Below are 26,266 nucleotides of genomic sequence, written 5' to 3' on the forward strand. Positions count from 1 at the left end.
TTCACTCAGCGTGCATAGTTCTTAATCACAGTCTCAGGGGAAATAATAGCATCAGCCGCTAATGGCCGTCACCACTTAGTAGTTCACGGTTAAAGCTGTGCGACTCTTCCTCCCTCCTGTCAGTTCCTCTATGCTGCGAACGTGTGCTACCACCCTGACGCGTTTCGTCGTATTGACATCATCTGAGGGTGGGGGCAATCAGTCCTGACTACACTTAAATACGTGCGGTATTAACCCTTCGTGGACATGTATAAATGTATAGCGGTTAATCTATCTATATTATGTACGTGGCTCTCTTTGACAGAATACCTGTCATAGGCTTTCATAAACGATGTTTTTAAGGGAACCATTTCATTACACAGAAAAAATTTTTAACAAACGAAATATTAAGAATTGGAAGAATTCAAAAAATAAATTGAAAAATATATAAGTTTAAAAAATCCCAGAAATTAGATTAAAACCTCAGGAGAGATGAAAACAAAATTACAGATAAAAACCACAAACGATCTTATTACCCTCACACACTCTACCAATATGGCCATGTCGGATTTCTGATAATGTGCTGATATGCTAACAATCATGATGTTTACAAAATCCGGCGCATATATCCCAATCACTTGTGTTTCTTTAAACGAGGGGATTCCCGTCACGTTGATCTAGATACTTCAAGTTTAAACGATAAACTTTATTATACAGGAGATGTATAAAGAAAAAGGATTCGCAACCTTTTATGGCCTGTCTCCTATTTTTTCTGATAATAAGATCAAGCAACAGCCTCAACTGACACTGACTTATATTCCCAAGCTCTTCATGCAGAAAGAGGCGAGCCGTCCATCACGAGCCTCCCATTAAAACCATCGCTGATACGATGAGTGGGTTATACACGGTACAATCTTTGTGATGCGACGGAAATTTTTTATGACTATTATTGGCTACTTCCAGTGCCGCTATCCTCAATCTACCTTACATGCGACGTTGTGGCTTATGTATTGTACATGTATATGTGGCATTATATATTTATGTGGCTAAGATATAATATATTTGAAATTCTAATTAAACAAACTTGCTGCCTGTCTCCGTTAATTAACTCATTATGGTAAAAATTCACGTATTAAAATCTGACTTCCACGTATACTAACAACCTGCATAAAATAATGATATTTCCTATTTGTCATCTACATAATATAAAATATAAAATATAAAATATAGAATGTAAAATGCAACTAATCCCTTCTCTTAACGTCAGGGTACTATCACCTTAATGAAAAGTGCCTGTGCGACTCATAAATTCAATGTCTAGTCACCTGACACAGTAATACTAATCGAGGGTGACCAATAAGACCCCAATATTTCCGAACATGACTGTAATAAAAATTATCATAAAAAAGTTCTATGATTAAAAGTTGGTAATAAAAGTTGGTAATTAAACAGGTTTAGTGCTAAAAGTATTAGTAGTAGAAAAGTTGTTATTCACGTAATCTGGATATTAAGACCCCTTTAAAACAGCTTTAAAAATCACTTATAAAACAATTAACGTCTAATTCAACGTTTAACCCATTAGGAGTCAGAGTGTTCATCCGATATATCCATTGGGATTCTTTTTTGGACACTTCGCGGACCATATTTGATCCACGCCAATTAGGGTGAACTCTATCAACTCCCCAGAATTTTAGTAGAGATGGGTCTCTGTTGTGATGTTTTTTAAAATGAAGAGACACGCTGTGATCACTAAATCCGATTTCTATATTGTACATATGTTCGGATATGCGTTTCCTTAGGGTCCTTTTAGTTCTTCCCACATACATGAGCCCACATGGGCACTGTAGTACGTATACCACGTGCGTGGAGCTACATGTAATAAAATCTTTTATTACCATTAACCTGTTATTCCCTGTGGATATGAACTCGGTCATACCTCTAATTAGGCTATTTTGCTTCATACAGGGTTGGCACCTTCTACATGAAAAAAACCCGTCCCTATTCCAGAAAGTTTCTGTTTTTTTGGGGGGATTCAACACTTTCTTCACTACCTGATCTCCAAAGTTGGGGGCTTTTCTGTATATGAATGAAGGACGAGATGGCAACACCTGTCCTAACGTTTTATCAAGACATAGGACATGCCAGTGACGATTTAATATCGTTTCCACTTCTTTATACTGGGCATGGAAGTCTGAGATGAATCCCCATTCTTGACAGGGAGCCTTGTCTTGCAATTTATTTTCTAGACATTCATCTCGGGAAATTTTAGCTATTTCCGATACTGTTTTGTTCAGAGATGCTTCATTGTACCCCTTTTCTATAAAACGATTCTTAATAATATCCGATTGTGGGTAAAAGTCACTATCCAAGGTGCAGTTGCGCCGTATACGCATAATCTGGCCTTTAGGGATATTTTTAAGCCACAATGGATGATGTCCACTTTTTATAGGTAAATAACTGTTCCTATCAGTAGGCTTGAAATATGCTTTGGTGATTAGACCCGTTCCCTGTTTGATTATATCCACGTCAAGATAATGTATTTTTTCTGAACTGTGTTCGTATTCCAAACAAATATTATTCTTGTTGTTATTCAATTGGGACATGAATTCATGTAGTGAGCTTTCTGAACCTTCCCAAATAATCAGGAGGTCATCAATGAATCTTTTGTAGAATACTAAAGATGACTTATATTGCTGTTGCTGTGAGAAAATTACGCGGTCCTCCCATTCCGACATAAACAGGTTCGCGATGCTGGGAGCAAATTTAGCTCCCATGGCCACGCCCCTTTATTGTGAGTAAAAATTCTGGTTGTACCAGAAGTAATTTTGTGATAAACAAAAATCTAAAGCTTGTCCCAAAAATACCTTTTGTTCATGGGGGATATCATTCCTCTGACTTAAAGCCCAATTCAGGGCCAAAAGGGCGTCGTCATGTTGGATAATACTATATAGGGATGCCACGTCGGCTGTCACTAGGTGGATCTCTCCTCCTTCTCTCAATTTGATCTGACTCATTAGTTGCAATAAATTTTTAGTGTCTTTCAAATATGCTTTTGTACTTTGGACACTCATCTGTAGGAATCTATCTAAATATTGACCCAATCTTGCTGTTACAGAGCCAATACAGTTGACGATTGGTCTGGCCGGGGGTACAGTCGGATTTTTGTGTACCTTGGGCAATGTGTAGATAGTCGGTATTCTACAGTGACCGGGTACCAGAAATCTCGACTCCTTCACATTCAACACCTTGTTTTTTACTCCCAATAATACTAATTTTTCTAGATTTTGATAATACAGCACAGTGGGATCCTTTCTTAATAGCTCATACGTGTCTTTGTCAGATAGCATCTTTTCTAATTGTGATTCGTAAAAAGTTTTGTCTAAAATCACTACCCCCCCTCCCTTATCTGCAGGTCTGATTACTATATCCTTCCTCATTTCCAATGCTTTGATCCCATCCTGTAAATGATGTGGATTTAAATTCTTTTTTGGCAAAATGGTCTCTAAGTCCTTCAAAATCAGATTTTTAAATACATCAACATGCTGGTTAGCGGAGTTCAATGGGTTGAATAAAGACTTATTCTTCAACCCGCTATCTATTCCTATTGTACTAACTGGCATGGTAATTCTATTCGTAGTGTTATTATTTAGAAAATATTTCTTTATATTAATTTTCCTAATATATTTATGGATGTCCATATAGACATTAAATTTATTTATGGCTTTCCTCGGAGCACATTTTAGTCCCAACTGTAGAATATTGGATTCTTTAGCTGTTAATGTGGCACTACTTAAGTTGTAGATTCCGGCTGATCCAGGTCTCGCCTTCTTTTTTTGGACTCGCCGGCCTGCTCTACAACCCCTTTTCCATCTCCTATCTGATTGATCCTTCCTGGTGCTCCTTCCCCTACTTGAGGAGGTCCTCCCCCTACAGTGTGTTGTGATTGGGGAATTTTTTGCGGAGGTTGTGGGTTGGTATAATTCTGTGGGGGATTCCACCATCCCTGCTGAGGTCTTGGGGGACCCATGTTGTACTGGGGGGCATTGCTGTAAGGAGGCTTCCTGCCCATCCCCCGCGGTCTCCATCTCCCTCTCCACCCTCCTCTCCCTAAAAAAGGACGAGGGGGGTTATCTTGAATCCTTATATTATCTCTTAGGGGTTCAAATCTATTAGATAACGGGAACCCCTGCTGATAATCTACATATCTGGATTGCGGATACGCAGTTGGTCTCTCTATGTATTCTTCAGGTCTAGGGCCTCTTTGGGGGTTACCTCGCTTCCCTTTTCTTTTAAAACGTTGATCTACGTAAACCCATCTTTGCTCCTCATGCTTTGGGGTAGATTGGTTGTCGGGACAGAGGTAATTATCAGATCCCCTAATACCTGGAGTGCCCGGGATAACCTCTCTAGGGATTACGTTCTCTGTAGGTTTATTCATTAATTTGCTTTGCCATATGTAAATATTTTCATTCCTAAAATCATTTAAATCCCTATGGAATTTTTTGACTTTCTTTTTTTGGGTGTCAGTGTCAATTTTTTCCAATTTTTTGTTTATATTAGAATTAAAATCCATCCATTGTTGTGTTTCCCTGATACTCGCTAATTCATTAGATAATTCTTCTATCTGTTTCTTTAGTTTTTGCATTTTTCTCTCCTTCCTTCTTAAAACTAATTGCTGAAGTTTAAAACCCACCCCATTAAAAAAATCCAACCATTCTCTCATGGATTCCTCATCATCTAATCCGTCTTGTGGTGTTACCTCCCACCTTAAACTACGTACAATAATATTCTCTTTCAAATATTGCTCGAGGGTACATATATCCCACCAGGTTCGTACCTGCTTTTCTAATGCATTCCCAAGGGCTTGCAAGACTTCTTTATAATCATTAGTTTCCACCGATTCTCTATTTGTAGCAAAAATTGAACCAATGTCTATATGTCGGTTTGATAAAAATTCCACAGCTTCCATAGCTGCCTTATTTAAAAAATGAACTGAACAAATATGTGCCTTTGCTTGGGATAACCTCCGCCCGTTAACCACGCAAATAAAAGGCGCTTAGCATTAAAAAATATGCTTTCTACCTGGGAGTTGTGGAATTTAAGCAGCTGTTCTAAAAGGTATTAAATCAATAAAACCGCTAAAAGGTATTAAATCAATAAAACCACTAAAAAACATTAAACAAAAATCTGCGAGGTGGATGGATAAATCAATTCACCCGTAGAAAAAACAGCGCATAATATTCAAATAAAAGAAAAGAAATAATATACAAATTGCGCTAGTGCAACCTATTGTTCTATGGAAAGAATATTTCTATCTTCCCAAATGTAACCATACAATCACAATATTGTCCATGAACACTGTCCATATATCTAAATTGTACTGAGTACTTAGGATAGTTTCAGGAAACGAATTGAAACAGTATGTCTATTTCAGTCCATCCACAGACAATAAAATTAATAGCCAAAACAAAAATAGAATGTCCTGGTATAAATCAAGAGGAGTGTACGATGCAATCCTCCCTTAATATGAAAAAACAGTGGTCACGAATTTGCTGGGGTACAATCTCAAGACTGGGGTGACCCCCCCTTAGTAATGCTCTTACCAGATATGCCTGGTTACATAGGCTCTTCGAAAATGCTCCTCATCCGCTCGATTTCATCCGGTTCGTCTGCACTAGGTAATACACGGTTTACGTAGATCAACGTTTTAAAAGAAAAGGGAAGCGAGGTAACCCCCAAAGAGGCCCTAGACCTGAAGAATACATAGAGAGACCAACTGCGTATCCGCAATCCAGATATGTAGATTATCAGCAGGGGTTCCCGTTATCTAATAGATTTGAACCCCTAAGAGATAATATAAGGATTCAAGATAACCCCCCTCGTCCTTTTTTAGGGAGAGGAGGGTGGAGAGGGAGATGGAGACCGCGGGGGATGGGCAGGAAGCCTCCTTACAGCAATGCCCCCCAGTACAACATGGGTCCCCCAAGACCTCAGCAGGGATGGTGGAATCCCCCACAGAATTATACCAACCCACAACCTCCGCAAAAAATTCCCCAATCACAACACACTGTAGGGGGAGGACCTCCTCAAGTAGGGGAAGGAGCACCAGGAAGGATCAATCAGATAGGAGATGGAAAAGGGGTTGTAGAGCAGGCCGGCGAGTCCAAAAAAAGAAGGCGAGACCTGGATCAGCCGGAATCTACAACTTAAGTAGTGCCACATTAACAGCTAAAGAATCCAATATTCTACAGTTGGGACTAAAATGTGCTCCGAGGAAAGCCATAAATAAATTTAATGTCTATATGGACATCCATAAATATATTAGGAAAATTAATATAAAGAAATATTTTCTAAATAATAACACTACGAATAGAATTACCATGCCAGTTAGTACAATAGGAATAGATAGCGGGTTGAAGAATAAGTCTTTATTCAACCCATTGAACTCCGCTAACCAGCATGTTGATGTATTTAAAAATCTGATTTTGAAGGACTTAGAGACCATTTTGCCAAAAAAGAATTTAAATCCACATCATTTACAGGATGGGATCAAAGCATTGGAAATGAGGAAGGATATAGTAATCAGACCTGCAGATAAGGGAGGGGGGGTAGTGATTTTAGACAAAACTTTTTACGAATCACAATTAGAAAAGATGCTATCTGACAAAGACACGTATGAGCTATTAAGAAAGGATCCCACTGTGCTGTATTATCAAAATCTAGAAAAATTAGTATTATTGGGAGTAAAAAACAAGGTGTTGAATGTGAAGGAGTCGAGATTTCTGGTACCCGGTCACTGTAGAATACCGACTATCTACACATTGCCCAAGGTACACAAAAATCCGACTGTACCCCCGGCCAGACCAATCGTCAACTGTATTGGCTCTGTAACAGCAAGATTGGGTCAATATTTAGATAGATTCCTACAGATGAGTGTCCAAAGTACAAAAGCATATTTGAAAGACACTAAAAATTTATTGCAACTAATGAGTCAGATCAAATTGAGAGAAGGAGGAGAGATCCACCTAGTGACAGCCGACGTGGCATCCCTATATAGTATTATCCAACATGACGACGCCCTTTTGGCCCTGAATTGGGCTTTAAGTCAGAGGAATGATATCCCCCATGAACAAAAGGTATTTTTGGGACAAGCTTTAGATTTTTGTTTATCACAAAATTACTTCTGGTACAACCAGAATTTTTACTCACAAAAAAGGGGCGTGGCCATGGGAGCTAAATTTGCTCCCAGCATCGCGAACCTGTTTATGTCGGAATGGGAGGACCGCGTAATTTTCTCACAGCAACAGCAATATAAGTCATCTTTAGTATTCTACAAAAGATTCATTGATGACCTCCTGATTATTTGGGAAGGTTCAGAAAGCTCACTACATGAATTCATGTCCCAATTGAATAACAACAAGAATAATATTTGTTTGGAATACGAACACAGTTCAGAAAAAATACATTATCTTGACGTGGATATAATCAAACAGGGAACGGGTCTAATCACCAAAGCATATTTCAAGCCTACTGATAGGAACAGTTATTTACCTATAAAAAGTGGACATCATCCATTGTGGCTTAAAAATATCCCTAAAGGCCAGATTATGCGTATACGGCGCAACTGCACCTTGGATAGTGACTTTTACCCACAATCGGATATTATTAAGAATCGTTTTATAGAAAAGGGGTACAATGAAGCATCTCTGAACAAAACAGTATCGGAAATAGCTAAAATTTCCCGAGATGAATGTCTAGAAAATAAATTGCAAGACAAGGCTCCCTGTCAAGAATGGGGATTCATCTCAGACTTCCATGCCCAGTATAAAGAAGTGGAAACGATATTAAATCGTCACTGGCATGTCCTATGTCTTGATAAAACGTTAGGACAGGTGTTGCCATCTCGTCCTTCATTCATATACAGAAAAGCCCCCAACTTTGGAGATCAGGTAGTGAAGAAAGTGTTGAATCCCCCCAAAAAAACAGAAACTTTCTGGAATAGGGACGGGTTTTTTTCATGTAGAAGGTGCCAACCCTGTATGAAGCAAAATAGCCTAATTAGAGGTATGACCGAGTTCATATCCACAGGGAATAACAGGTTAATGGTAATAAAAGATTTTATTACATGTAGCTCCACGCACGTGGTATACGTACTACAGTGCCCATGTGGGCTCATGTATGTGGGAAGAACTAAAAGGACCCTAAGGAAACGCATATCCGAACATATGTACAATATAGAAATCGGATTTAGTGATCACAGCGTGTCTCTTCATTTTAAAAAACATCACAACAGAGACCCATCTCTACTAAAATTCTGGGGAGTTGATAGAGTTCACCCTAATTGGCGTGGATCAAATATGGTCCGCGAAGTGTCCAAAAAAGAATCCCAATGGATATATCGGATGAACACTCTGACTCCTAATGGGTTAAACGTTGAATTAGACGTTAATTGTTTTATAAGTGATTTTTAAAGCTGTTTTAAAGGGGTCTTAATATCCAGATTACGTGAATAACAACTTTTCTACTACTAATACTTTTAGCACTAAACCTGTTTAATTACCAACTTTTATTACCAACTTTTAATCATAGAACTTTTTTATGATAATTTTTATTACAGTCATGTTCGGAAATATTGGGGTCTTATTGGTCACCCTCGATTAGTATTACTGTGTCAGGTGACTAGACATTGAATTTATGAGTCGCACAGGCACTTTTCATTAAGGTGATAGTACCCTGACGTTAAGAGAAGGGATTAGTTGCATTTTACATTCTATATTTTATATTTTATATTTCATATTATGTAGATGACAAATAGGAAATATCATTATTTTATGCAGGTTGTTAGTATACGTGGAAGTCAGATTTTAATACGTGAATTTTTACCATAATGAGTTAATTAACGGAGACAGGCAGCAAGTTTGTTTAATTAGAATTTCAAATATATTATATCTTAGCCACATAAATATATAATGCCACATATACATGTACAATACATAAGCCACAACGTCGCATGTAAGGTAGATTGAGGATAGCGGCACTGGAAGTAGCCAATAATAGTCATAAAAAATTTCCGTCGCATCACAAAGATTGTACCGTGTATAACCCACTCATCGTATCAGCGATGGTTTTAATGGGAGGCTCGTGATGGACGGCTCGCCTCTTTCTGCATGAAGAGCTTGGGAATATAAGTCAGTGTCAGTTGAGGCTGTTGCTTGATCTTATTATCAGAAAAAATAGGAGACAGGCCATAAAAGGTTGCGAATCCTTTTTCTTTATACATCTCCTGTATAATAAAGTTTATCGTTTAAACTTGAAGTATCTAGATCAACGTGACGGGAATCCCCTCGTTTAAAGAAACACAAGTGATTGGGATATATGCGCCGGATTTTGTAAACATCATGATTGTTAGCATATCAGCACATTATCAGAAATCCGACATGGCCATATTGGTAGAGTGTGTGAGGGTAATAAGATCGTTTGTGGTTTTTATCTGTAATTTTGTTTTCATCTCTCCTGAGGTTTTAATCTAATTTCTGGGATTTTTTAAACTTATATATTTTTCAATTTATTTTTTGAATTCTTCCAATTCTTAATATTTCGTTTGTTAAAAATTTTTTCTGTGTAATGAAATGGTTCCCTTAAAAACATCGTTTATGAAAGCCTATGACAGGTATTCTGTCAAAGAGAGCCACGTACATAATATAGATAGATTAACCGCTATACATTTATACATGTCCACGAAGGGTTAATACCGCACGTATTTAAGTGTAGTCAGGACTGATTGCCCCCACCCTCAGATGATGTCAATACGACGAAACGCGTCAGGGTGGTAGCACACGTTCGCAGCATAGAGGAACTGACAGGAGGGAGGAAGAGTCGCACAGCTTTAACCGTGAACTACTAAGTGGTGACGGCCATTAGCGGCTGATGCTATTATTTCCCCTGAGACTGTGATTAAGAACTATGCACGCTGAGTGAACCAATGCTTTAAAGAATTAACTTTGTGTGAGTGCAACATTTTTATTTAAATAAATTGTGTTTTCATAAGACAGTATTACGCTATGTTTGTTTCCCGTAATTGCTTCTTTCGGAGATCTTGAATCACCCGGCACTTATGCAGTGGATGGGATCCAGCCGATGAGTAACATCTGAGATCCCGTGTAACCAAGCACATCCGATCGTGTATGCAGTGGATGGGATCCAGCCGATGAGGAACATCTGAGAGCCCGCGTATCTAAGCACATCCGACCGTGTATTACCTAGTGCAGACGAACCGGATGAAATCGAGCGGATGAGGAGCATTTTCGAAGAGCCTATGTAACCAGGCATATCTGGTAAGAGCATTACTAAGGGGGGGTCACCCCAGTCTTGAGATTGTACCCCAGCAAATTCGTGACCACTGTTTTTTCATATTAAGGGAGGATTGCATCGTACACTCCTCTTGATTTATACCAGGACATTCTATTTTTGTTTTGGCTATTAATTTTATTGTCTGTGGATGGACTGAAATAGACATACTGTTTCAATTCGTTTCCTGAAACTATCCTAAGTACTCAGTACAATTTAGATATATGGACAGTGTTCATGGACAATATTGTGATTGTATGGTTACATTTGGGAAGATAGAAATATTCTTTCCATAGAACAATAGGTTGCACTAGCGCAATTTGTATATTATTTCTTTTCTTTTATTTGAATATTATGCGCTGTTTTTTCTACGGGTGAATTGATTTATCCATCCACCTCGCAGATTTTTGTTTAATGTTTTTTAGTGGTTTTATTGATTTAATACCTTTTAGCGGTTTTATTGATTTAATACCTTTTAGAACAGCTGCTTAAATTCCACAACTCCCAGGTAGAAAGCATATTTTTTAATGCTAAGCGCCTTTTATTTGCGTGGTTAACGGGCGGAGGTTATCCCAAGCAAAGGCACATATTTGTTGAGAACTTTATATGATGATTCAGACGCCAATATATTTATAGAGGAAGATTTTGTGAAAGATGATATGTTGGACCAAGACCTAGAATCGATCGTACAATCCAAATCTTTTTCCCACTTGGCCACATATTTAGGTATAACAGTATTAGAATTAGATATCAATTGTGTATACAATGATGTAATACGACCTTTAGCATGTGGTTCCTTGAGACAAAATCTTTCAAATTGAGAAATATTATGTAAGTTTACATTTAAATTGAGAAGAGGAGTATAAAAATCTTTGATTTGGAGATATCTGAATATTTCTGATTGTGGAAGCTTATATAATTCACATAGATCTGTAAAAGATTTTATTGATGTATTTGAAGTTAAATTATATAGACAAGTGATACCAGCCTTAGACCAAGCTTTAAAGGTTTTGGGATATTTCCAGGCTGGGTAAAAAGTCAGATTCTTGTGGAAAGATAATAGCAATTTTGTGGAGATTGCAGACCATGTGAATTTCTATACCTATCCCATATAGATAGAGAGTGCTTAGAAATGGGGTTATTTATAGACTTACAATCCGCAGGTTGTAACCATAATATATTGTTTATAGGAAGAGGATCACAGTCTACAGCTTCAATGAGGACCCATAAAGGAATCTCTGTAGAAGAGTGATATTTTGTTAATTGAGATAATTGAGCTGCCTTATAATATATGTTAAAGTCTGGGAATCCCAAACCACCCAAAGCTTTGGGGAGAACAAGTGTTTTTTTTGTGAAGTCTGGGTTTTATTTTCCCCCAAGTAAATTTTGTTACTTTTTGTTGAATCAGCCTAAGAAAATATGCAGGAATATGAATCGGGAGAGTTCTGAATAAATATAAAAATTTCGGAAGAACAGATATTTTTATGATATTGATTTTCCCAAACCATGATATCGGCATTGATGACCAATTAGATAACGACCTTGTAATATTTTTTAATAGAGCTGGGTAATTAGCTGCAAATAAATCGGAGGGGTTAGGAGTAAACTGCACACCCAGATATGGGAGGCTATGATCTACCCACTTAAAGGGTAGTGAATTTTGTAAAGATTGTTTATCTTTTTCGACAAGTGAAATGTTTAATGCTGAAGATTTTTGAATATTGACCTTAAGGCCCGAAATAAATGAGAATTCTTGTAGTACAACCATAAGATTTGGGGCCGAAACATGTGGAGAAGATAGAAAAAGGAGAATATCGTCTGCGAATAAACAGAGCTTATGATGAAAGCCATCCATTTCAATACCTGTTATAGTGGGTTCCATTCTAATTCTTTGTGCTAAAGGTTCAATGAGTAAAGCAAATAATAATGGCGAAAGTGGACATCCTTGACGAGTCCCCCTCAGTATATTAAACTCGTCCGATTTGTACCCTGCATATCTGATATAAGCTTTGGGATCTTGATACAAACTAGAGATCCATCGTAAAAAATGAGGGCCGAATCCCCATTTGGAAAGGGTATAGTTCATATATGACCAAGATACTGTGTCAAAAGCTTTCATAATATCTAAAGAAAGAAAACAAGTGGGAATACGTCTTTCTTTAGCGGCATGTGACAGGAGTGTTGCACGTCTAATATTATCTCCTGCTTGACGTAATGGAATGAAGCCCACTTGATCACGATGTATTAGATTGCCTATAATAGTATTTAATCTGTTAGCTAGAATTTTTGCTAAAATTTTTATGTCCAAATTTAATAACGAAATAGGGCGATAATTAGACCATATTGAATCGTCTGTGTGAGGTTTAGGGAGCATACAGATAATTGCAGTTAGGGTTTCTCTTCTAAAAGAATGACCTTCCAAAAGGGAATTAAAAGTGTTTGTCAAGACTGGAGATAGGGTGTCTACAAACGTTTTGTAATACAGCACAGAAAAACCATCAGGACCTGGCCTTTTATTTAGTTTCAGATTTTTGATAACTTCATATACCTCTATAATTGACACTGGTTCCTCCATTTTCATTTGTGTTTTAGATAGTGTCGGTAGAGATATATGAGAGAAAAAATCATTTGCTCTAGAAGGGTCCAACTCATTATTAGAAGAGTATACATTTTTTAATTGTGTTTTGAATTTTTGTAATATTTTTAAAGGATTATTTGTGTATACCCCCCTAGAGATTTTCAGACGTATCGGTTTCGTTGGGTTCTGGCAGGATTTTAATGCCCTGGCTAATAGTGTGTGAGGTTTATTCGCATTGATATAGAAATTGTGTTGTGATCTCTTGATGGTTTTATCCGCTGCTTCAGTAAGGAATAGATCAAATTCCAATTTAGCTTTGTCAAGATTTATTTTAGATAAAGAAGAAGGGTTATTTTGGAATGCTGCGTGACATTTATTGAAATTTGTTTCTAAAGTCTGACAAAGGATTTTCCGCTCTCTGTTGAATATGTTCGCTTGCTGTAGGCATATGCCACAGAGAACAGGTTTGTGTGCTTCCCATAATGTAGTCGGAGAGACATCAGGTGTGGAGTTATATTTTATATAATCTTTGAGCGCAATTTCAATATTATTTTTATGAGCTGGATTTTTGAGTAGGAAATCTCTTAATATCCATGTTGGATCTTTTTTTTTTGGAATTATAGAGGCAACAGTAATGTAGCCTGCACTATGATCAGACCATGGGATGGGAATCATTTTTGTAGATATTATTTCTGGAATTAGCCCTATGGACATAAATAGATGGTCTATCCTAGAGAATGAGCGATGAGGGAACGAGTAATGTGTGTATTGTCTCTTGGTTGGATTCATTTCTCTCCAAGTATCTACTAGGTTATGTTTTGTAATTAGTTTTGATAAGAGTTGTTTGTCTGCTGTATGTGACTGTGGGATTGGTGATTTATCCAAAAATGGGAATATGGTCTGATTAGAATCTCCACATAGAATTGTAGTACCTATTTTGTGGTGTTCTATAGTTTGAAATAAATGAGAAAGAAAAGAAATAGGATTTTTGTTAGGAGCGTAGTATGATGTAATGGTGATAGCGGTATCAAGTAGGTGTCCTTTAAGAATCAAGTAACGACCTTCTGGATCCTTGATTTCCTTCATTAGTGAAAATGGTGTATTGCGATGGAAAGCTATAAGCACGCCTCGTTTTTTAGAGGAGGACGAAGCTGTGTATACTTGGGGGTAGTCTTTACTGAAAAATTTGGGAGTGGATTGTGACGCAAAATGAGTCTCTTGGAGGCAAACTATATGTGCTTTCTTGGATGAAAATGTGCGGAAGGCGTTAGTGCGTTTGTGTGGAACGTTTAGTCCCTGAGTATTTAATGATATGATGTTTAATGGGGCCATGGAGTGGGGAAAAGTAAATATGTGTTGGTGTTTATGTTAGAACGTGTGTCATATAAGAAATTATTTGTCTCCAGAGTATAGGGGTGGAGGGAAAGGAGATAATGACTGAAAAAGAAAATACAATTAATATACAATATTGAAATATATCTTAACATATCTATGTTCTTAATGTGTCCGTTGGGAGGAGAAAAACTCTCCCTCCAAGGGTACATGAGCCACTGTCAACTGCCCGGTGTACACCGAGCTGCTGAGGGTAGCAAGAGAGGGTGCAAGGAACTTCCCTGCAGGACACCAAGAGCCAATCATATAATTTCATTTTTCAAGCAAAAAATAAAAATGTAAGATTAAGGCAGCCTCAGAGACAGAGAAGAGAAGAGAGAGAAAAAAAAAGTTATAATAAGGTGCCTAAATTATTAGGAACATTTCTTAAATAAGATTATGGTAAAAATATTGATTGGAAATCAGAGAAAAAACTCGGCAGTAGCCATTCTGTTGAAAAGGCAAGATAGTAGCCTCAGTACAAGTGTTTATTATCAGTCCATAGTGTCAGCCAGATCTGGAGGTGGAGATTGTATGCGACTTCTTTTCTGTGGATTGTAGTCTTCTTCTCTTCTTGAAGCAGAGGAGGGAGTATCAGCATATGAGGATGATTTTTGGCGAGTGTCCGCAGCATCTCTTGATGTGTTTATCATCCCTAGTTTCTGTAAAGTAGTTTGCAGGTCCTTAGCTGTTCGGCACATATATTTGCGACTTTGGAAAGTAAAACGCACTGAGAAAGGAAAGCCCCATTGGTAGATTATGTAATTTCGCTGTAATATTTGCAGTAGTGGTTTCAGGGTTCTTCTTTTGTTGACTGTAATCTGTGAGAGGTCTGTGAATAATTGATATTTATGACCCTGGAAAATTAGGGGATCTTTATTTCTAGCTGTATTTAGCAGTAGTTCCTTAGTGCGGTAGAAATGCAATTTTGCGATAATGTCACGGGGAGGACCATCTATTTTCGTTGGTGCTAGGGCTCTATGAACCCGGTCCATTTCAAGACGCTCTAGTGGGATAGCTGGTTGTAATTCTTGAAAAAGTGCAGTAATAGCACCGTTTAAATCAGTCACAGATTCGGGTATTCCTCTAATACGTATATTGGAGCGTCTTGCACGATTTTCGAAATCCTCCAATTTTGGATTGTAATATGTAATTTTCCTCTTTAAGAAAATCTATTTCTGAGGCAATGTTAGATGTATAATTTTCCAGATCGTCTGCTCTAATTTCCAGTGCCGATGTACGCTGACCAAGTATTCAAATTTCTTTGGTAAGGCTTGTGGTGATGATATCTGCATTGGTTTTTAGTGATTTTTGAAGCAGATTTTCTATTTGTTTCAGCGTTACAGGAGGGGATAAGTCTTTTTCTGTGGAAAGTTCTAAATTCTCCAGAACTGACATATTTTTCTCAGGTATTTGGTTAGAGAGACTATGGCCGCGTACACACGCGCGGACTGTTTGCCCAACCTTGTTCGTCAAACAGTTTCGGCAAACAGTCCGCTCAAAATTTGCATGAGCGGACTTGCCCACACACGAGCGGACTGTTTGACGAACAAGGTTGGGCAAACAGTTCGCTCAACTTTTGAAATGAACGGACTCGCCCACGTAAGGCGGAGGCAAATCCGCCCATTTCGAGCGCGTGTACAGGTAGGCGGGGCCCGCGAAGGAGACGTCGCGGGCTCCGCCGCCTGGAATGGGCTTAAAGGGGAACCCCAACGCCGAAAAAAATCGGCGTGGGGGTTCCCCCAAAGTCCACACCAGACCCTTGTCCGAGCACGCTACCCGGCCGGCCAGGAAAGGGGGGCGAGCGAGCGCGCCCCCCCTCCTGAGCCGTACCAGGCCGCGTGCCCTCAACATGGGGGGTGCCTTGGGGAAGGGGGGGCCGCGCGGCCCCCCCCACCCCAAAGCACCTTGTCCCCATGTTGATGAGGACAAGGGCCTCTTCCCGACAACCCTGGCCGTTGGTTGTCGGGGTCTGCGGCCGGGGGGCTTATCGGAATCCGGGAGCCCCCTTTAAGAAGGGGGCCCCCGGATACCGGCCCCCCACCCTATGTGAATGAGTATGGGGTACAATGTACCCCTACCCATTCACCTGTGAAATAAAGTACAAAAAAAAACACAACACAGGGAAAAAATATTTTATTGCACAGCTCCGGGGGTCTTCCGTCTTCGAGGGTCTTCTCGCCGGACTCCTCCGCTATCTGTGTGTAGCTCTTTTACTAGCGGAGGAGTCCGGCTTTCTTCCTCCCCGCCGCCGGCCTCTTCTCCCGACTTCGGGGGTCTTGTCCCCCTCTTCGGTTCTTCTGCCGGGCCACCGCGCCTTCTTGTAGCTCTTTTACAGGCGGTGGCCCGGTCTTCTGTCGCCGCTGTCGTCGTCGTCGCCGTCGCCGCCGCCGCCGCCGCCGCCTTCCGTTCTTGTTCTTCTTCTTCTTCTTCTCCTGGAGATGTTGACTCGACGATCTCTCCGGCCGGAATGCCAGAGCCGCGCTGTGCGGTCACTTATATAGTGACAATGGGGCGGTGTCACATGGTATATGTCACATGGGTTGGTCACATGGTGACCCCGCCCCCTTACGATGTCATAGTCCCCATGTGACATCAACCCATGTGACCAACCCATGTGACATATACCATGTGACACCGCCCCATTGTCACTATATAAGTGGCAGCGGAGCGTGTCCCTGGCATTCCGGCCGGAGAGATCGTCGAGTCAACATCTCCAGGAGAAGAAGAAGAAGAACAAGAACGGAAGGCGGCGGCGGCGGCGGCGGCGGCGGCGACGACGACGACAGCGGCGACAGAAGACCAGGCCACCGCCTGTAAAAGAGCTACAAGAAGGCGCGGTGGCCCGGCAGAAGAACCGAAGAGGGGGACAAGACCCCCGAAGTCGGGAGAAGAGGCCGGCGGCGGGGAGGAAGAAAGCCGGACTCCTCCGCTAGTAAAAGAGCTACACACAGATAGCGGAGGAGTCCGGCGAGAAGACCCCCGAAGACGGAAGACCCCCGGAGCTGTGCAATAAAATATTTTTTCCCTGTGTTGTGTTTTTTTTTGTACTTTATTTCACAGGTGAATGGGTAGGGGTACATTGTACCCCATACTCATTCACATAGGGTGGGGGGCCGGTATCCGGGGGCCCCCTTCTTAAAGGGGGCTCCCGGATTCCGATAAGCCCCCCGCCCGCAGACCCCGACAACCAACGGCCAGGGTTGTCGGGAAGAGGCCCTTGTCCTCATCAACATGGGGACAAGGTGCTTTGGGGTGGGGGGGCCGCGCGGCCCCCCCTTCCCCAAGGCACCCCCCATGTTGAGGGCACGCGGCCTGGTACGGCTCAGGAGGGGGGGCGCGCTCGCTCGCCCCCCTTTCCTGGCCGGCCGGGTAGCGTGCTCGGACAAGGGTCTGGTGTGGACTTTGGGGGAACCCCCACGCCGATTTTTTTCGGCGTTGGGGTTCCCCTTTAAGCCCATTCCAGGCGGCGGAGCCCGCGACGTCTCCTTCGCGGGCCCCGCCTACCTGTACACGCGCTCGAAATGGGCGGACTTTCCGAGCGGGAACAGTCCGCTCATTTCGAAAGTACAGCGGACAAGCCCACACACGGGCGGACTGTTCGCTCAAACACAGTTTCAGCGGACAGTTTTTCGGAATTTCCGAAAGACTTTGTCCGTCCAACTGTCCGCTGAAACTGTCCGCTGAAAGCCCACACACGAGCGGACTGTCCGCCCAAACACTGTTCAGCGGACAAGGTTGGGCGAACAGTCCGCCCGTGTGTACGCGGCCTATGTGCTTTTAATGAGAGAACATCTTTATGTAAAGCAGCAGAAGGGGCTGTCTGTCTGTTCTCCTCACTGTGTCTCCCCTCAGAGGGGGAGGGTTTCAGTGCCATACTGCTGTGTGTGTGAGGCGGCGCTTTCTTGTTAATTTTCTGCCTCATGAGTCTCCTCTGACCCCCCCCCAAATGTCACCAATGTAAGGTGTAGATTTGTAGTAAGGTGTAGATTGTAGATTTATCTACCGTTTGGTATGATATATGTGCGGAGGGTCAAGTTACCTCCGCCGTTATATGGCTCCGTTGTCCTGCTGAGAATGGAGCTCTAAGCCAGCATTACCTCTTGGCTAGGCTCCGCCTTCTCCCATCTTGTCATGTTTTCAATGCAGCAAGCAATATTTTTACCACCACTTTGGAAAGGCAAAGGACCAGTGTGACGACATACATAGAATTTAACCACTTACGGACCACCTGCCGTCGTTATACATCAGCTGTTTGAAGAGGGATGTCGTTATGGCAGCAGCTAGCTACCATAACCCCGGTATCCTCTTCTTTAGCGGGCGGTCCGCATTTGGATAACAGTGGTCTCTGCAAATTCGATGCAAGATCACTATTATTATCACTATTACCTGCTGCTGCTGGCGACTCCGGTAAGTCAATCGGATTTGTTCTCCTCTGTGGTATGGAGATGAGTGAGGGGAAGATGGCCCCACTCGTCTCCACACTATTGCAGGACGGAAGAGTCTTAGAGACTTTTTTTTGTTGATCTTTTAAATGAAATGACATGTAATTTTATTTAATTTTTTTATTGCATTATAGTGTAAATGTGAGATCTGAGGTCTTTTTGACCCCAGATCTCATATTTAAGAGGTCCTATCATGTTTTTTTCTATTACAAGGGATGTTTACAAAGGACCTCTTTATGTGAGATCTGGGGTCAAAAAGACCCCAGATCTCATATTTACACTTAAAGTGGTTGTAAACCCTCATGTTTTTTTCACTTTAATGCATCCTATGCATTAAGGTTAAAAAACTTCTGTCACTGACCAGCCCCCAATTTTTACTCACCTGAGCCCTGTATTTCCCACACTGGAGAGGTGCTCTTCCCCTCTGCCCGTTGTCTCTGCATTTGATTGAATAGATTGATAGCAGCGCAGCCATTGGCTCCCTCTGCTGTCAATCAAATCCAATGACCCGGAGGGCGGGGCCGGGAGCACTTCTCCTAGAGGGTTATACGATGCAGGGAGGAGCTACCAGCCCCAGAAGTCAAGGATTGGGGGCCACTTTGTGCAAAACAAACTGCACAGTGGAGGTGTCAGAAACCATGAATAGCCTGAGACAGAAGTACAATTAAATCACACATTTTTTTTATTAATAAAAATAAAAAGGTAAATAGAAAAAGTGTAGTCAAGCATAGCCAGAGTCCAGTAACCAGATCGGGTAGTCAGCCAGTCCAAAGTTCAATAACCAGATCGGATAATCAGCCAGGCCAGAAGTCAGGGATCCAAGGAGAGCAACTGCAAGCAGGATAAGGAGCCTGGAAGGATGTCAGCAAGTCAGTCTTGAAACAAACCGCAGGAGATGGTTTCTAGTGATATGACCAAGGCGAAGGCAGAGGAAAAGTGAGCTGGAAGGCTTTAAGTAGGCAGGTCAGACAAGCATCATCCGGAACAGCTGGTAACTGTGGAGAGAGAAGAGAGCTGGCAATTAGCCGACAGCTGAGCGGCCAGCCCAGAGAAGGAAGGGCTAACCCATCCCTGACAGGAGGTAAGTATGATATGTTTGTTATTTAAAAATAAAATAAAGAACAAAGCCTTACAATCACTTCAGGGAGCATACTAATATGATGTACTGGCCATTGTGGTCCAGTACCATGTCTTGTAATTCAAAGGTTATAGAAGATTTGACTGCTATTAAGACCCCTCTTTTCTTAGAGTCTGTGCATGCTGTGAAGATATGCGGGAACTGGCTATTGGAGCAATTAGGTGGTGACGAGGCTTTGAAGTGTGTTTCTTGCACACACAGAATGTCGCAGTGAGATTCCTTAGCCAGTTTCCAGAGGGAAGACCTTTTTACTGAATGGTTGAGGCCTTTAGCCTTTATCATCAGGAATTTGATAGTCATTCTGAATGTAGAGGAGACAAAAAGTTCAAAAGAGATCTAAGATGTTAGCTTGATAGGAGTACTGTAGAAGTTGTCTGCAAGTATTTAGCGCAATAGAGTATATGCCACCAAGGTTAAGCTGTATGGTAAAATAAAAAACAAAAAAACTAGAAATGGTAGGCAACGATCAAGCAAACAAAAACTAGAAAAAAAGAGAAAAACAGACAACTGTGTGCCAAGTGGTCAAACAATCGGCCTTGCAGGAAAGTGCTGTGCACTTAATTGGCTAAATTGTGGGGAAAAAGTTCAAGTGGGCCTAGTCAGAGCCACGTATCAGACTGGGATATAGATGCTAGCTTAGTAGGACCCCATTCAACGACTGGGGGAGTAGCGGGTGGCGCTGAGTAAGTTGACCATCAGGATGTGGAATAGAGTGCCTGCGATGGTGGATTTGTGTTTTCTGGGATTATTCCCCATGAGCGGAGATGCTGCAAACCTTTATTCAGAGTGCAAGCTGTGAATTTAGCCCCTTTGTAAGTAATCAAAATCTTAACAGTATTTATCCACTGGTATGAAAGATTATACTTTCTCAATGCTTCGGTAACTGTATTTAGTTCCCTACGCATTTGGAGAGTATATTGTGATAAATCAGCAAATATTTTAAGGTGTGAATATGGATCAGGTAGGGATTGCTCACCTCTGGATTTCCGCATAATTTGTTCCTTGATATGGTAAAAGTGTATGCGTAAAATCACATCCCGTGGAATGGTGTCAGGCAGGGATGGCGGTTTCGGAAAACGTGGATACGATCAATCACCCTTTCCATATTTTGTAGGTCAGGCAGTAATGCTTTGAAAAGCCCTTTTGCATAGCTTGTTAGCTTGTGGGGTTGCACCGTTTCCGCAATTCCTCTGATTTTTATGTTGTTGCGACGCGTCCTGTCCTCCAGGTCCACCAGCTTGTGTTTGATCCAAGCGTGATCCTCAAGATTATCCTCATGTGCATCAACAAGGTCATTTACGGTCAATGCGAAACTCCCCAATTGGTTTTCAATTTATGACACTCTGCCTGAGACATAATATATCACCACTTTTATCGTAAAGAGGATCGCCTGCCATTTCAGAAAACTCCAGGGTTATGGCAGCTATCTGCTGCCATAACCACGATATTCTACATCGATGCACTGGCCTACAGCTATGACGGTTTGTGGTACAAGATTTATGTACCTTTAAGACCCTTCCACTGTAAGTGAAATTTGACCACACCATTTGATAGAGGTTGGATGGATGGTTTGGAAGGTGTGTGTGGTGGAGGGGAGGGGGATTTTAGAGGGTCGTAGTTGAGTTCCTGCACCTATTTTTTCAGAAAAAAAGCCCTGGATTACTCTTAATAAATGTCAGGAAATTAACTAAACCAAGCTGGCCATTCAAATAAAAAAATAACATACTAAAATTGTATTCTTATCCAGGACCCTCTGATCAGGGACGCAGTGTCTTGTCTGCAGAAGGAAGCTGTAAATGTGACCAATGTATACACTCTGGCTCTTCTTGCCTACACCTTTACTTTGTGCAAAGAAGTGGAGCTCGGGAAAATAGTATTCGACAAACTGGATGAAAAGGCGGTGAGAGGAAGTGAGTACTGATGGAGTATTTCTACCATGGAACTTCCATCTTTCTCCTGAGCTTGATGTTAATAAAATAAAACTGGAGAAGTGCATAAGAAAAGGAATGTTCATAGTAACCAGTAATTGATAAATGTGAACTCCTGTAACATATTAAAAACGGCAATAAATAGGTTTGCATTCATGCCATTAAATGCATTTTTAGTTCTAGTGTAAGTATTTGCATTTGATTCAGTATCAGCCTGTCATAATTCCCTGTACAGCAGAGCTTTCACTAGGAGAGGGAAGGGCAGCACTAAGAACCATTCAGGTGGTGTGCTGCAGTGCTATAAAGTAGGGATGGTCCCAATGTTTGAGTCGAACGTAAGTTCGACTCAAACATTGTGTGCTCATTTGTTCATAGAACAAACGAACATATGGGGCGCTTGCAGGAATTTCGCCCATCGTGGAGCTCCCCATAATGCACTGTAAGATCGCAGTGCATTGACAGCTGCTAATTGGCCAAAGCATGCACCTGACCTGTATGCTTTGGCCAATCACAGTGTGATGTGCTGTGAGAGCCATGATTGGCCAAAGGCAAGGGGTATAAATACTTTTTCAAGGCTCTGTATATATAATACAGTTCAGAGTATATAGTGCAGTACATGTAGAATATATAATACAGTTCAGCATATATAGTGCAGTCAGTTTAGTATATAGTTACGCTCTGCAGTACATCCTTCCTCAGAACTGGTGCCCAGAACTGGACAGCATACCTAGGTGAGGCCAGATCAAAGTCTTGTAGAGTGGGAGAATTAATGTTTTATCTCTGGAGTTACTGTAATTCTCTTTTTAATGCATGCCAATATTCTGTTTGCTTTGCTTGTAAAAGCTTAGCATTGCATGTCATTGCTGATGAGAAGAGAAACACAGGCGCCTCTAGCTTAGAACTGTAAACATTTTAATTAAATAAAGGTTCATTATCCACTTACATGGAGGTTAAGGAAGTAAGGCACAAGTCCATCCACACTGGCGTGGCATTCACTGCAGAGCGACGTTCTGAAAAGCTGATTTTTTCTGCCTTTGGGGGAGAAATCCTAGCCAGCAGGATCTCTGGGACCACAGCAATGAAACCGAGGCTTGGATCAGGCCGATGGTGAGGGCTGGAACCTGGTGCAGGGCGTGATGACATCACTGGTGGGTTTCCGCAGCGTTTTCGGAGCATGGACACTGGTGGATGGAACTCCAGGCATGCTCCTTTGTCAAGATAGTGAGACTTTGGCTGATAACAGTCTTATATATGCCTTTTAACACTGCCATCTAGCGGAAACTATGTGACATACTTTTCAACATGAAATACCCAGAGCTAAAGGGGGGCAGGGGAAGTTTTTGGGTAGGGATGAAAAGCGGGGGGAATTAGATGTTTAGACATTAACAATAACACTATATTTACTTAATATTGGGACAAACCTCCGTCAACCCCAAGACAGAAAAGTATTTTATATGAAAATCATCGTGATAAGGAAGAGTTACCTAGGGAAAATTAGGGGGGGGAAAAAGGGTAATTATTGTGGGAAAATGTTATAATATAGTAGACACCTCTAGTTCCTTGTTGAGTCCCGCTGGTGAAAGAGTATCGAAAGAATAAATCCAATGTTTTGTGTTCACAGAGCCTATGGAATCACTCAACCTCTGAGAGGTTCTTAGGCATCTGTTCCGCGATCCATATGTAGCACTAACCCCCAAAGGAGCAGCTGAAATTTTCTGGGTTTACAGATTACCTTCTCCAGTTCATACTCGTTGTTCTTGTCTAGGGCTTCCCAGGGTTGATAACCCAGTAACTGTAGAGACCGAAACTTGAATTCCTTGTTAGGATTTTTATTTTGCATGAAACAAATGAACAAACTCACTCTCTAAGTTGGGAATAGAGGGTATCAGGGTAAAGTTTAGCTCAGGTGCTTGCAACTGCTGACTTCAAATAAAGTCTCTTTCTATGTACAAAATCCAGGGAACAGCCACTCACAACTGGATCCTTTAACTGTTGGATAAATCCTTAGGTTTTGGGTTTAGCAGCCAACAGGTAATTTTAGCTTTCAAAATCTCTCACACAGACTTGGTTGGAAACTTAGTTACGACTGGAAGGGTAGAAGTAGGTACCTTTCTTACTGTACCAGAATCTTTCAGCCGGTCTTGCGGTACTGTAAGAATTGTGGATTCGATCAATGTCCATGGCAGCTCTGCTTCCAGGCTCTTACCGAGCAGCCAGCCTTGTGCATGGCTCTCTTACTGAAGAGTCCTCCCCTGGTCAAATGTAGAGTTGCTGGGCCTCTCCAAACCTGAGATGGCACCGAAACACCTTAGAATCCTCCTTCCAGTTACCGCGCCTCGAACTAGCCAGTTCCGAGGCTCGGAAATCGGGCCGGGAGCACTTCTCCTAGGGGGTTATACGATGCAGGGAGGAGCTACCAGCCCCAGAAGTCAAGGATCGGGGCCACTTTATGCAAAACGAACTGCACAGTGGAGGTGTCAGAAACCATGAATAGACTGAGACAGAAGTACAATTAAATCACACTTGTTTATTAATAAAAATAAAAAGGTAAATAGAAAAAGCATAGTCAAGCATAGCCAGAGTCCAGTAACCAGAGCAGATAGTCAGCCAGCCCAAAGTTCAATACCCAGATCGGATAATCAGCCAAGCCAGTAGTTACCCACCCCATTCATTTGTACAATCTTCTTCCACATCCTAGGGAGAAGTTATTGCCCTGCTTATCGTAGTATTGGCCGCAAATACAAAGATTTAACTATGTATCCCATCCTCTAGGTCAGGGATCCTCAAACTATGGCCCTCCAGCTGTTGTGAAACTACACATCCCATGAGGCATTGTAAAACTCTGACATTCACAGACATGACCAGGCATGATGGGAATTGTAGTTCCTAAACAACTGGAGGGCCGTAGTTTGAAGACCCATGCTCTAGGTCATTTATGAATAAATTAAATAGGATTGGTCCCAGGAGAGAACCCTGCAGGACCCCACTTATCAACCCCTGCCCATTCAGAGTACTCCCCATTTATAACTACCCTCTGAACTCTCCCCTTTAGCCAGTTTTTCAATCCATGTACTCACCCTATGGGCCATGCCAACTGATCTTACTTTGTACAGTAAAAGTTTATGGGTAACTGTCAAATGCTTTTGCAAAATCCAGATACATCACGTCTATGAGCCTTCCTTTATCTAGGTGGCAGATCACCTCCTCATAGAAGGTTAATAGATTGATCAGATGTTTATACTGAAATATTAACAGTATTATATGTAGCACCCCCGAAGGAGCTGCTGGTTTATGTTGTACTTACCGTTACCTCACCTGCTCATTGTGTCCGTCTTAGGGGTCCCATTGTAGAGTGGATTAAAGAATATTAGCTCCGACACTTAGTCCTTAACAAAAACACACACTTTTGCAATAGAGGGGTAGAGGATAAAGGGAATTCAGGTAACTTTGTAGTTTTGCTGGTTAAAGGTATTTCCTTGATCCAGAGGACAAACGATTCCCACAAGCTGGATCTAGCAATCACCGGATAGGCCTCTCTCACTGACCTAGCAGCCGGCGAGATGCTCAAACAAAGTCTCTGCCACAGACTTAATAAGTTTAGCGATCTTGTTATGCAATCCTCTGCCACAGGGAGGCACAATAAGCTTCAGTTTGCAAAATTAAAGAGTTTCCCCACAGTACCTGATTCTTTCAACCGACCTCGGGTTACTGTGTGGTAGACAACCCAGGATGTATCCTCCAACTGAGTCTCCAGGCTTCTCCATGAGGCACCAGCCTTATTGCTTGGTCCTCCTCAGAAAAGTCCTCCCCTGGATCCTCCAGTTGCTTGGCTTCTCCCCGCAGGCAAGACAGCACAGGATCATCTCTGGATCAGTAGGCCCCAGAGCCTCTGGGCCTACCTTTCAGTTGTGGAGCCTCAGGTCAGCCGGCCCCCCGAGTCATTGAATAAGGCGACACACACCTCAGGCCAGGAGGGTCATCAGGTCAGGAAAAACGAATGACAGACAATGGCGTTGGTACCCTTACCGAGAATGCACAGCAGGTTGACCACTTCCACCGGACTGTTTCTGAGTAAAAGGGGTACCCAATACATTTAACTTGTTGCATTTCCAACACTTACCGGTGGTGACAGCAACACCCACGCAACACCCACGGTCAAATGGAAATTAGCACAACCCAGCCAAACTGGTACAGAAGCCAGAACTTTAGCATAATTAGTCTGAACCAAACTGCAGCTTCAGACAAACTTAAATTAACAAAAATACTAGCATCGGTATTAAAAATACCAGCGCTACTTATATTTATGGAAATATGCAAAAATCTATGGTTCAGGAGATTTTCACGTCTTTCCATAAATCAACCAAATAATTCAAATTTGTTTATCCATGCTAGTTTGAAGACAAAAATTAATACAGCGATGTGCTAAAATATATATATATATATATATATATATATATATATATATATATATATATAAATA

General features: G+C 41.5%; 1 protein-coding gene across 1 annotated transcript in view; it reads left to right on the forward strand.

The window, feature by feature from the left end:
* LOC143930931 (alpha-2-macroglobulin-like protein 1) overlaps window positions 1-26,266 on the forward strand; it is a 281,168-nt gene that overhangs the window by 209,640 nt on the left and 45,262 nt on the right. The window contains exon 28 of the mRNA XM_077455621.1: window positions 21,606-21,768. Within this exon, the coding sequence (XP_077311747.1) occupies window positions 21,606-21,768 (163 nt within the window). The remainder of the gene's footprint in view (window positions 1-21,605; window positions 21,769-26,266) is intronic.

This window comes from Lithobates pipiens, unplaced genomic scaffold (genome assembly GCF_037356315.1).
Source record: "Lithobates pipiens isolate NorthernLeopardFrog02 unplaced genomic scaffold, aLitPip1_a1.2 Scaffold_25, whole genome shotgun sequence".
NCBI classification, from domain to species: domain Eukaryota; kingdom Metazoa; phylum Chordata; class Amphibia; order Anura; family Ranidae; genus Lithobates; species Lithobates pipiens.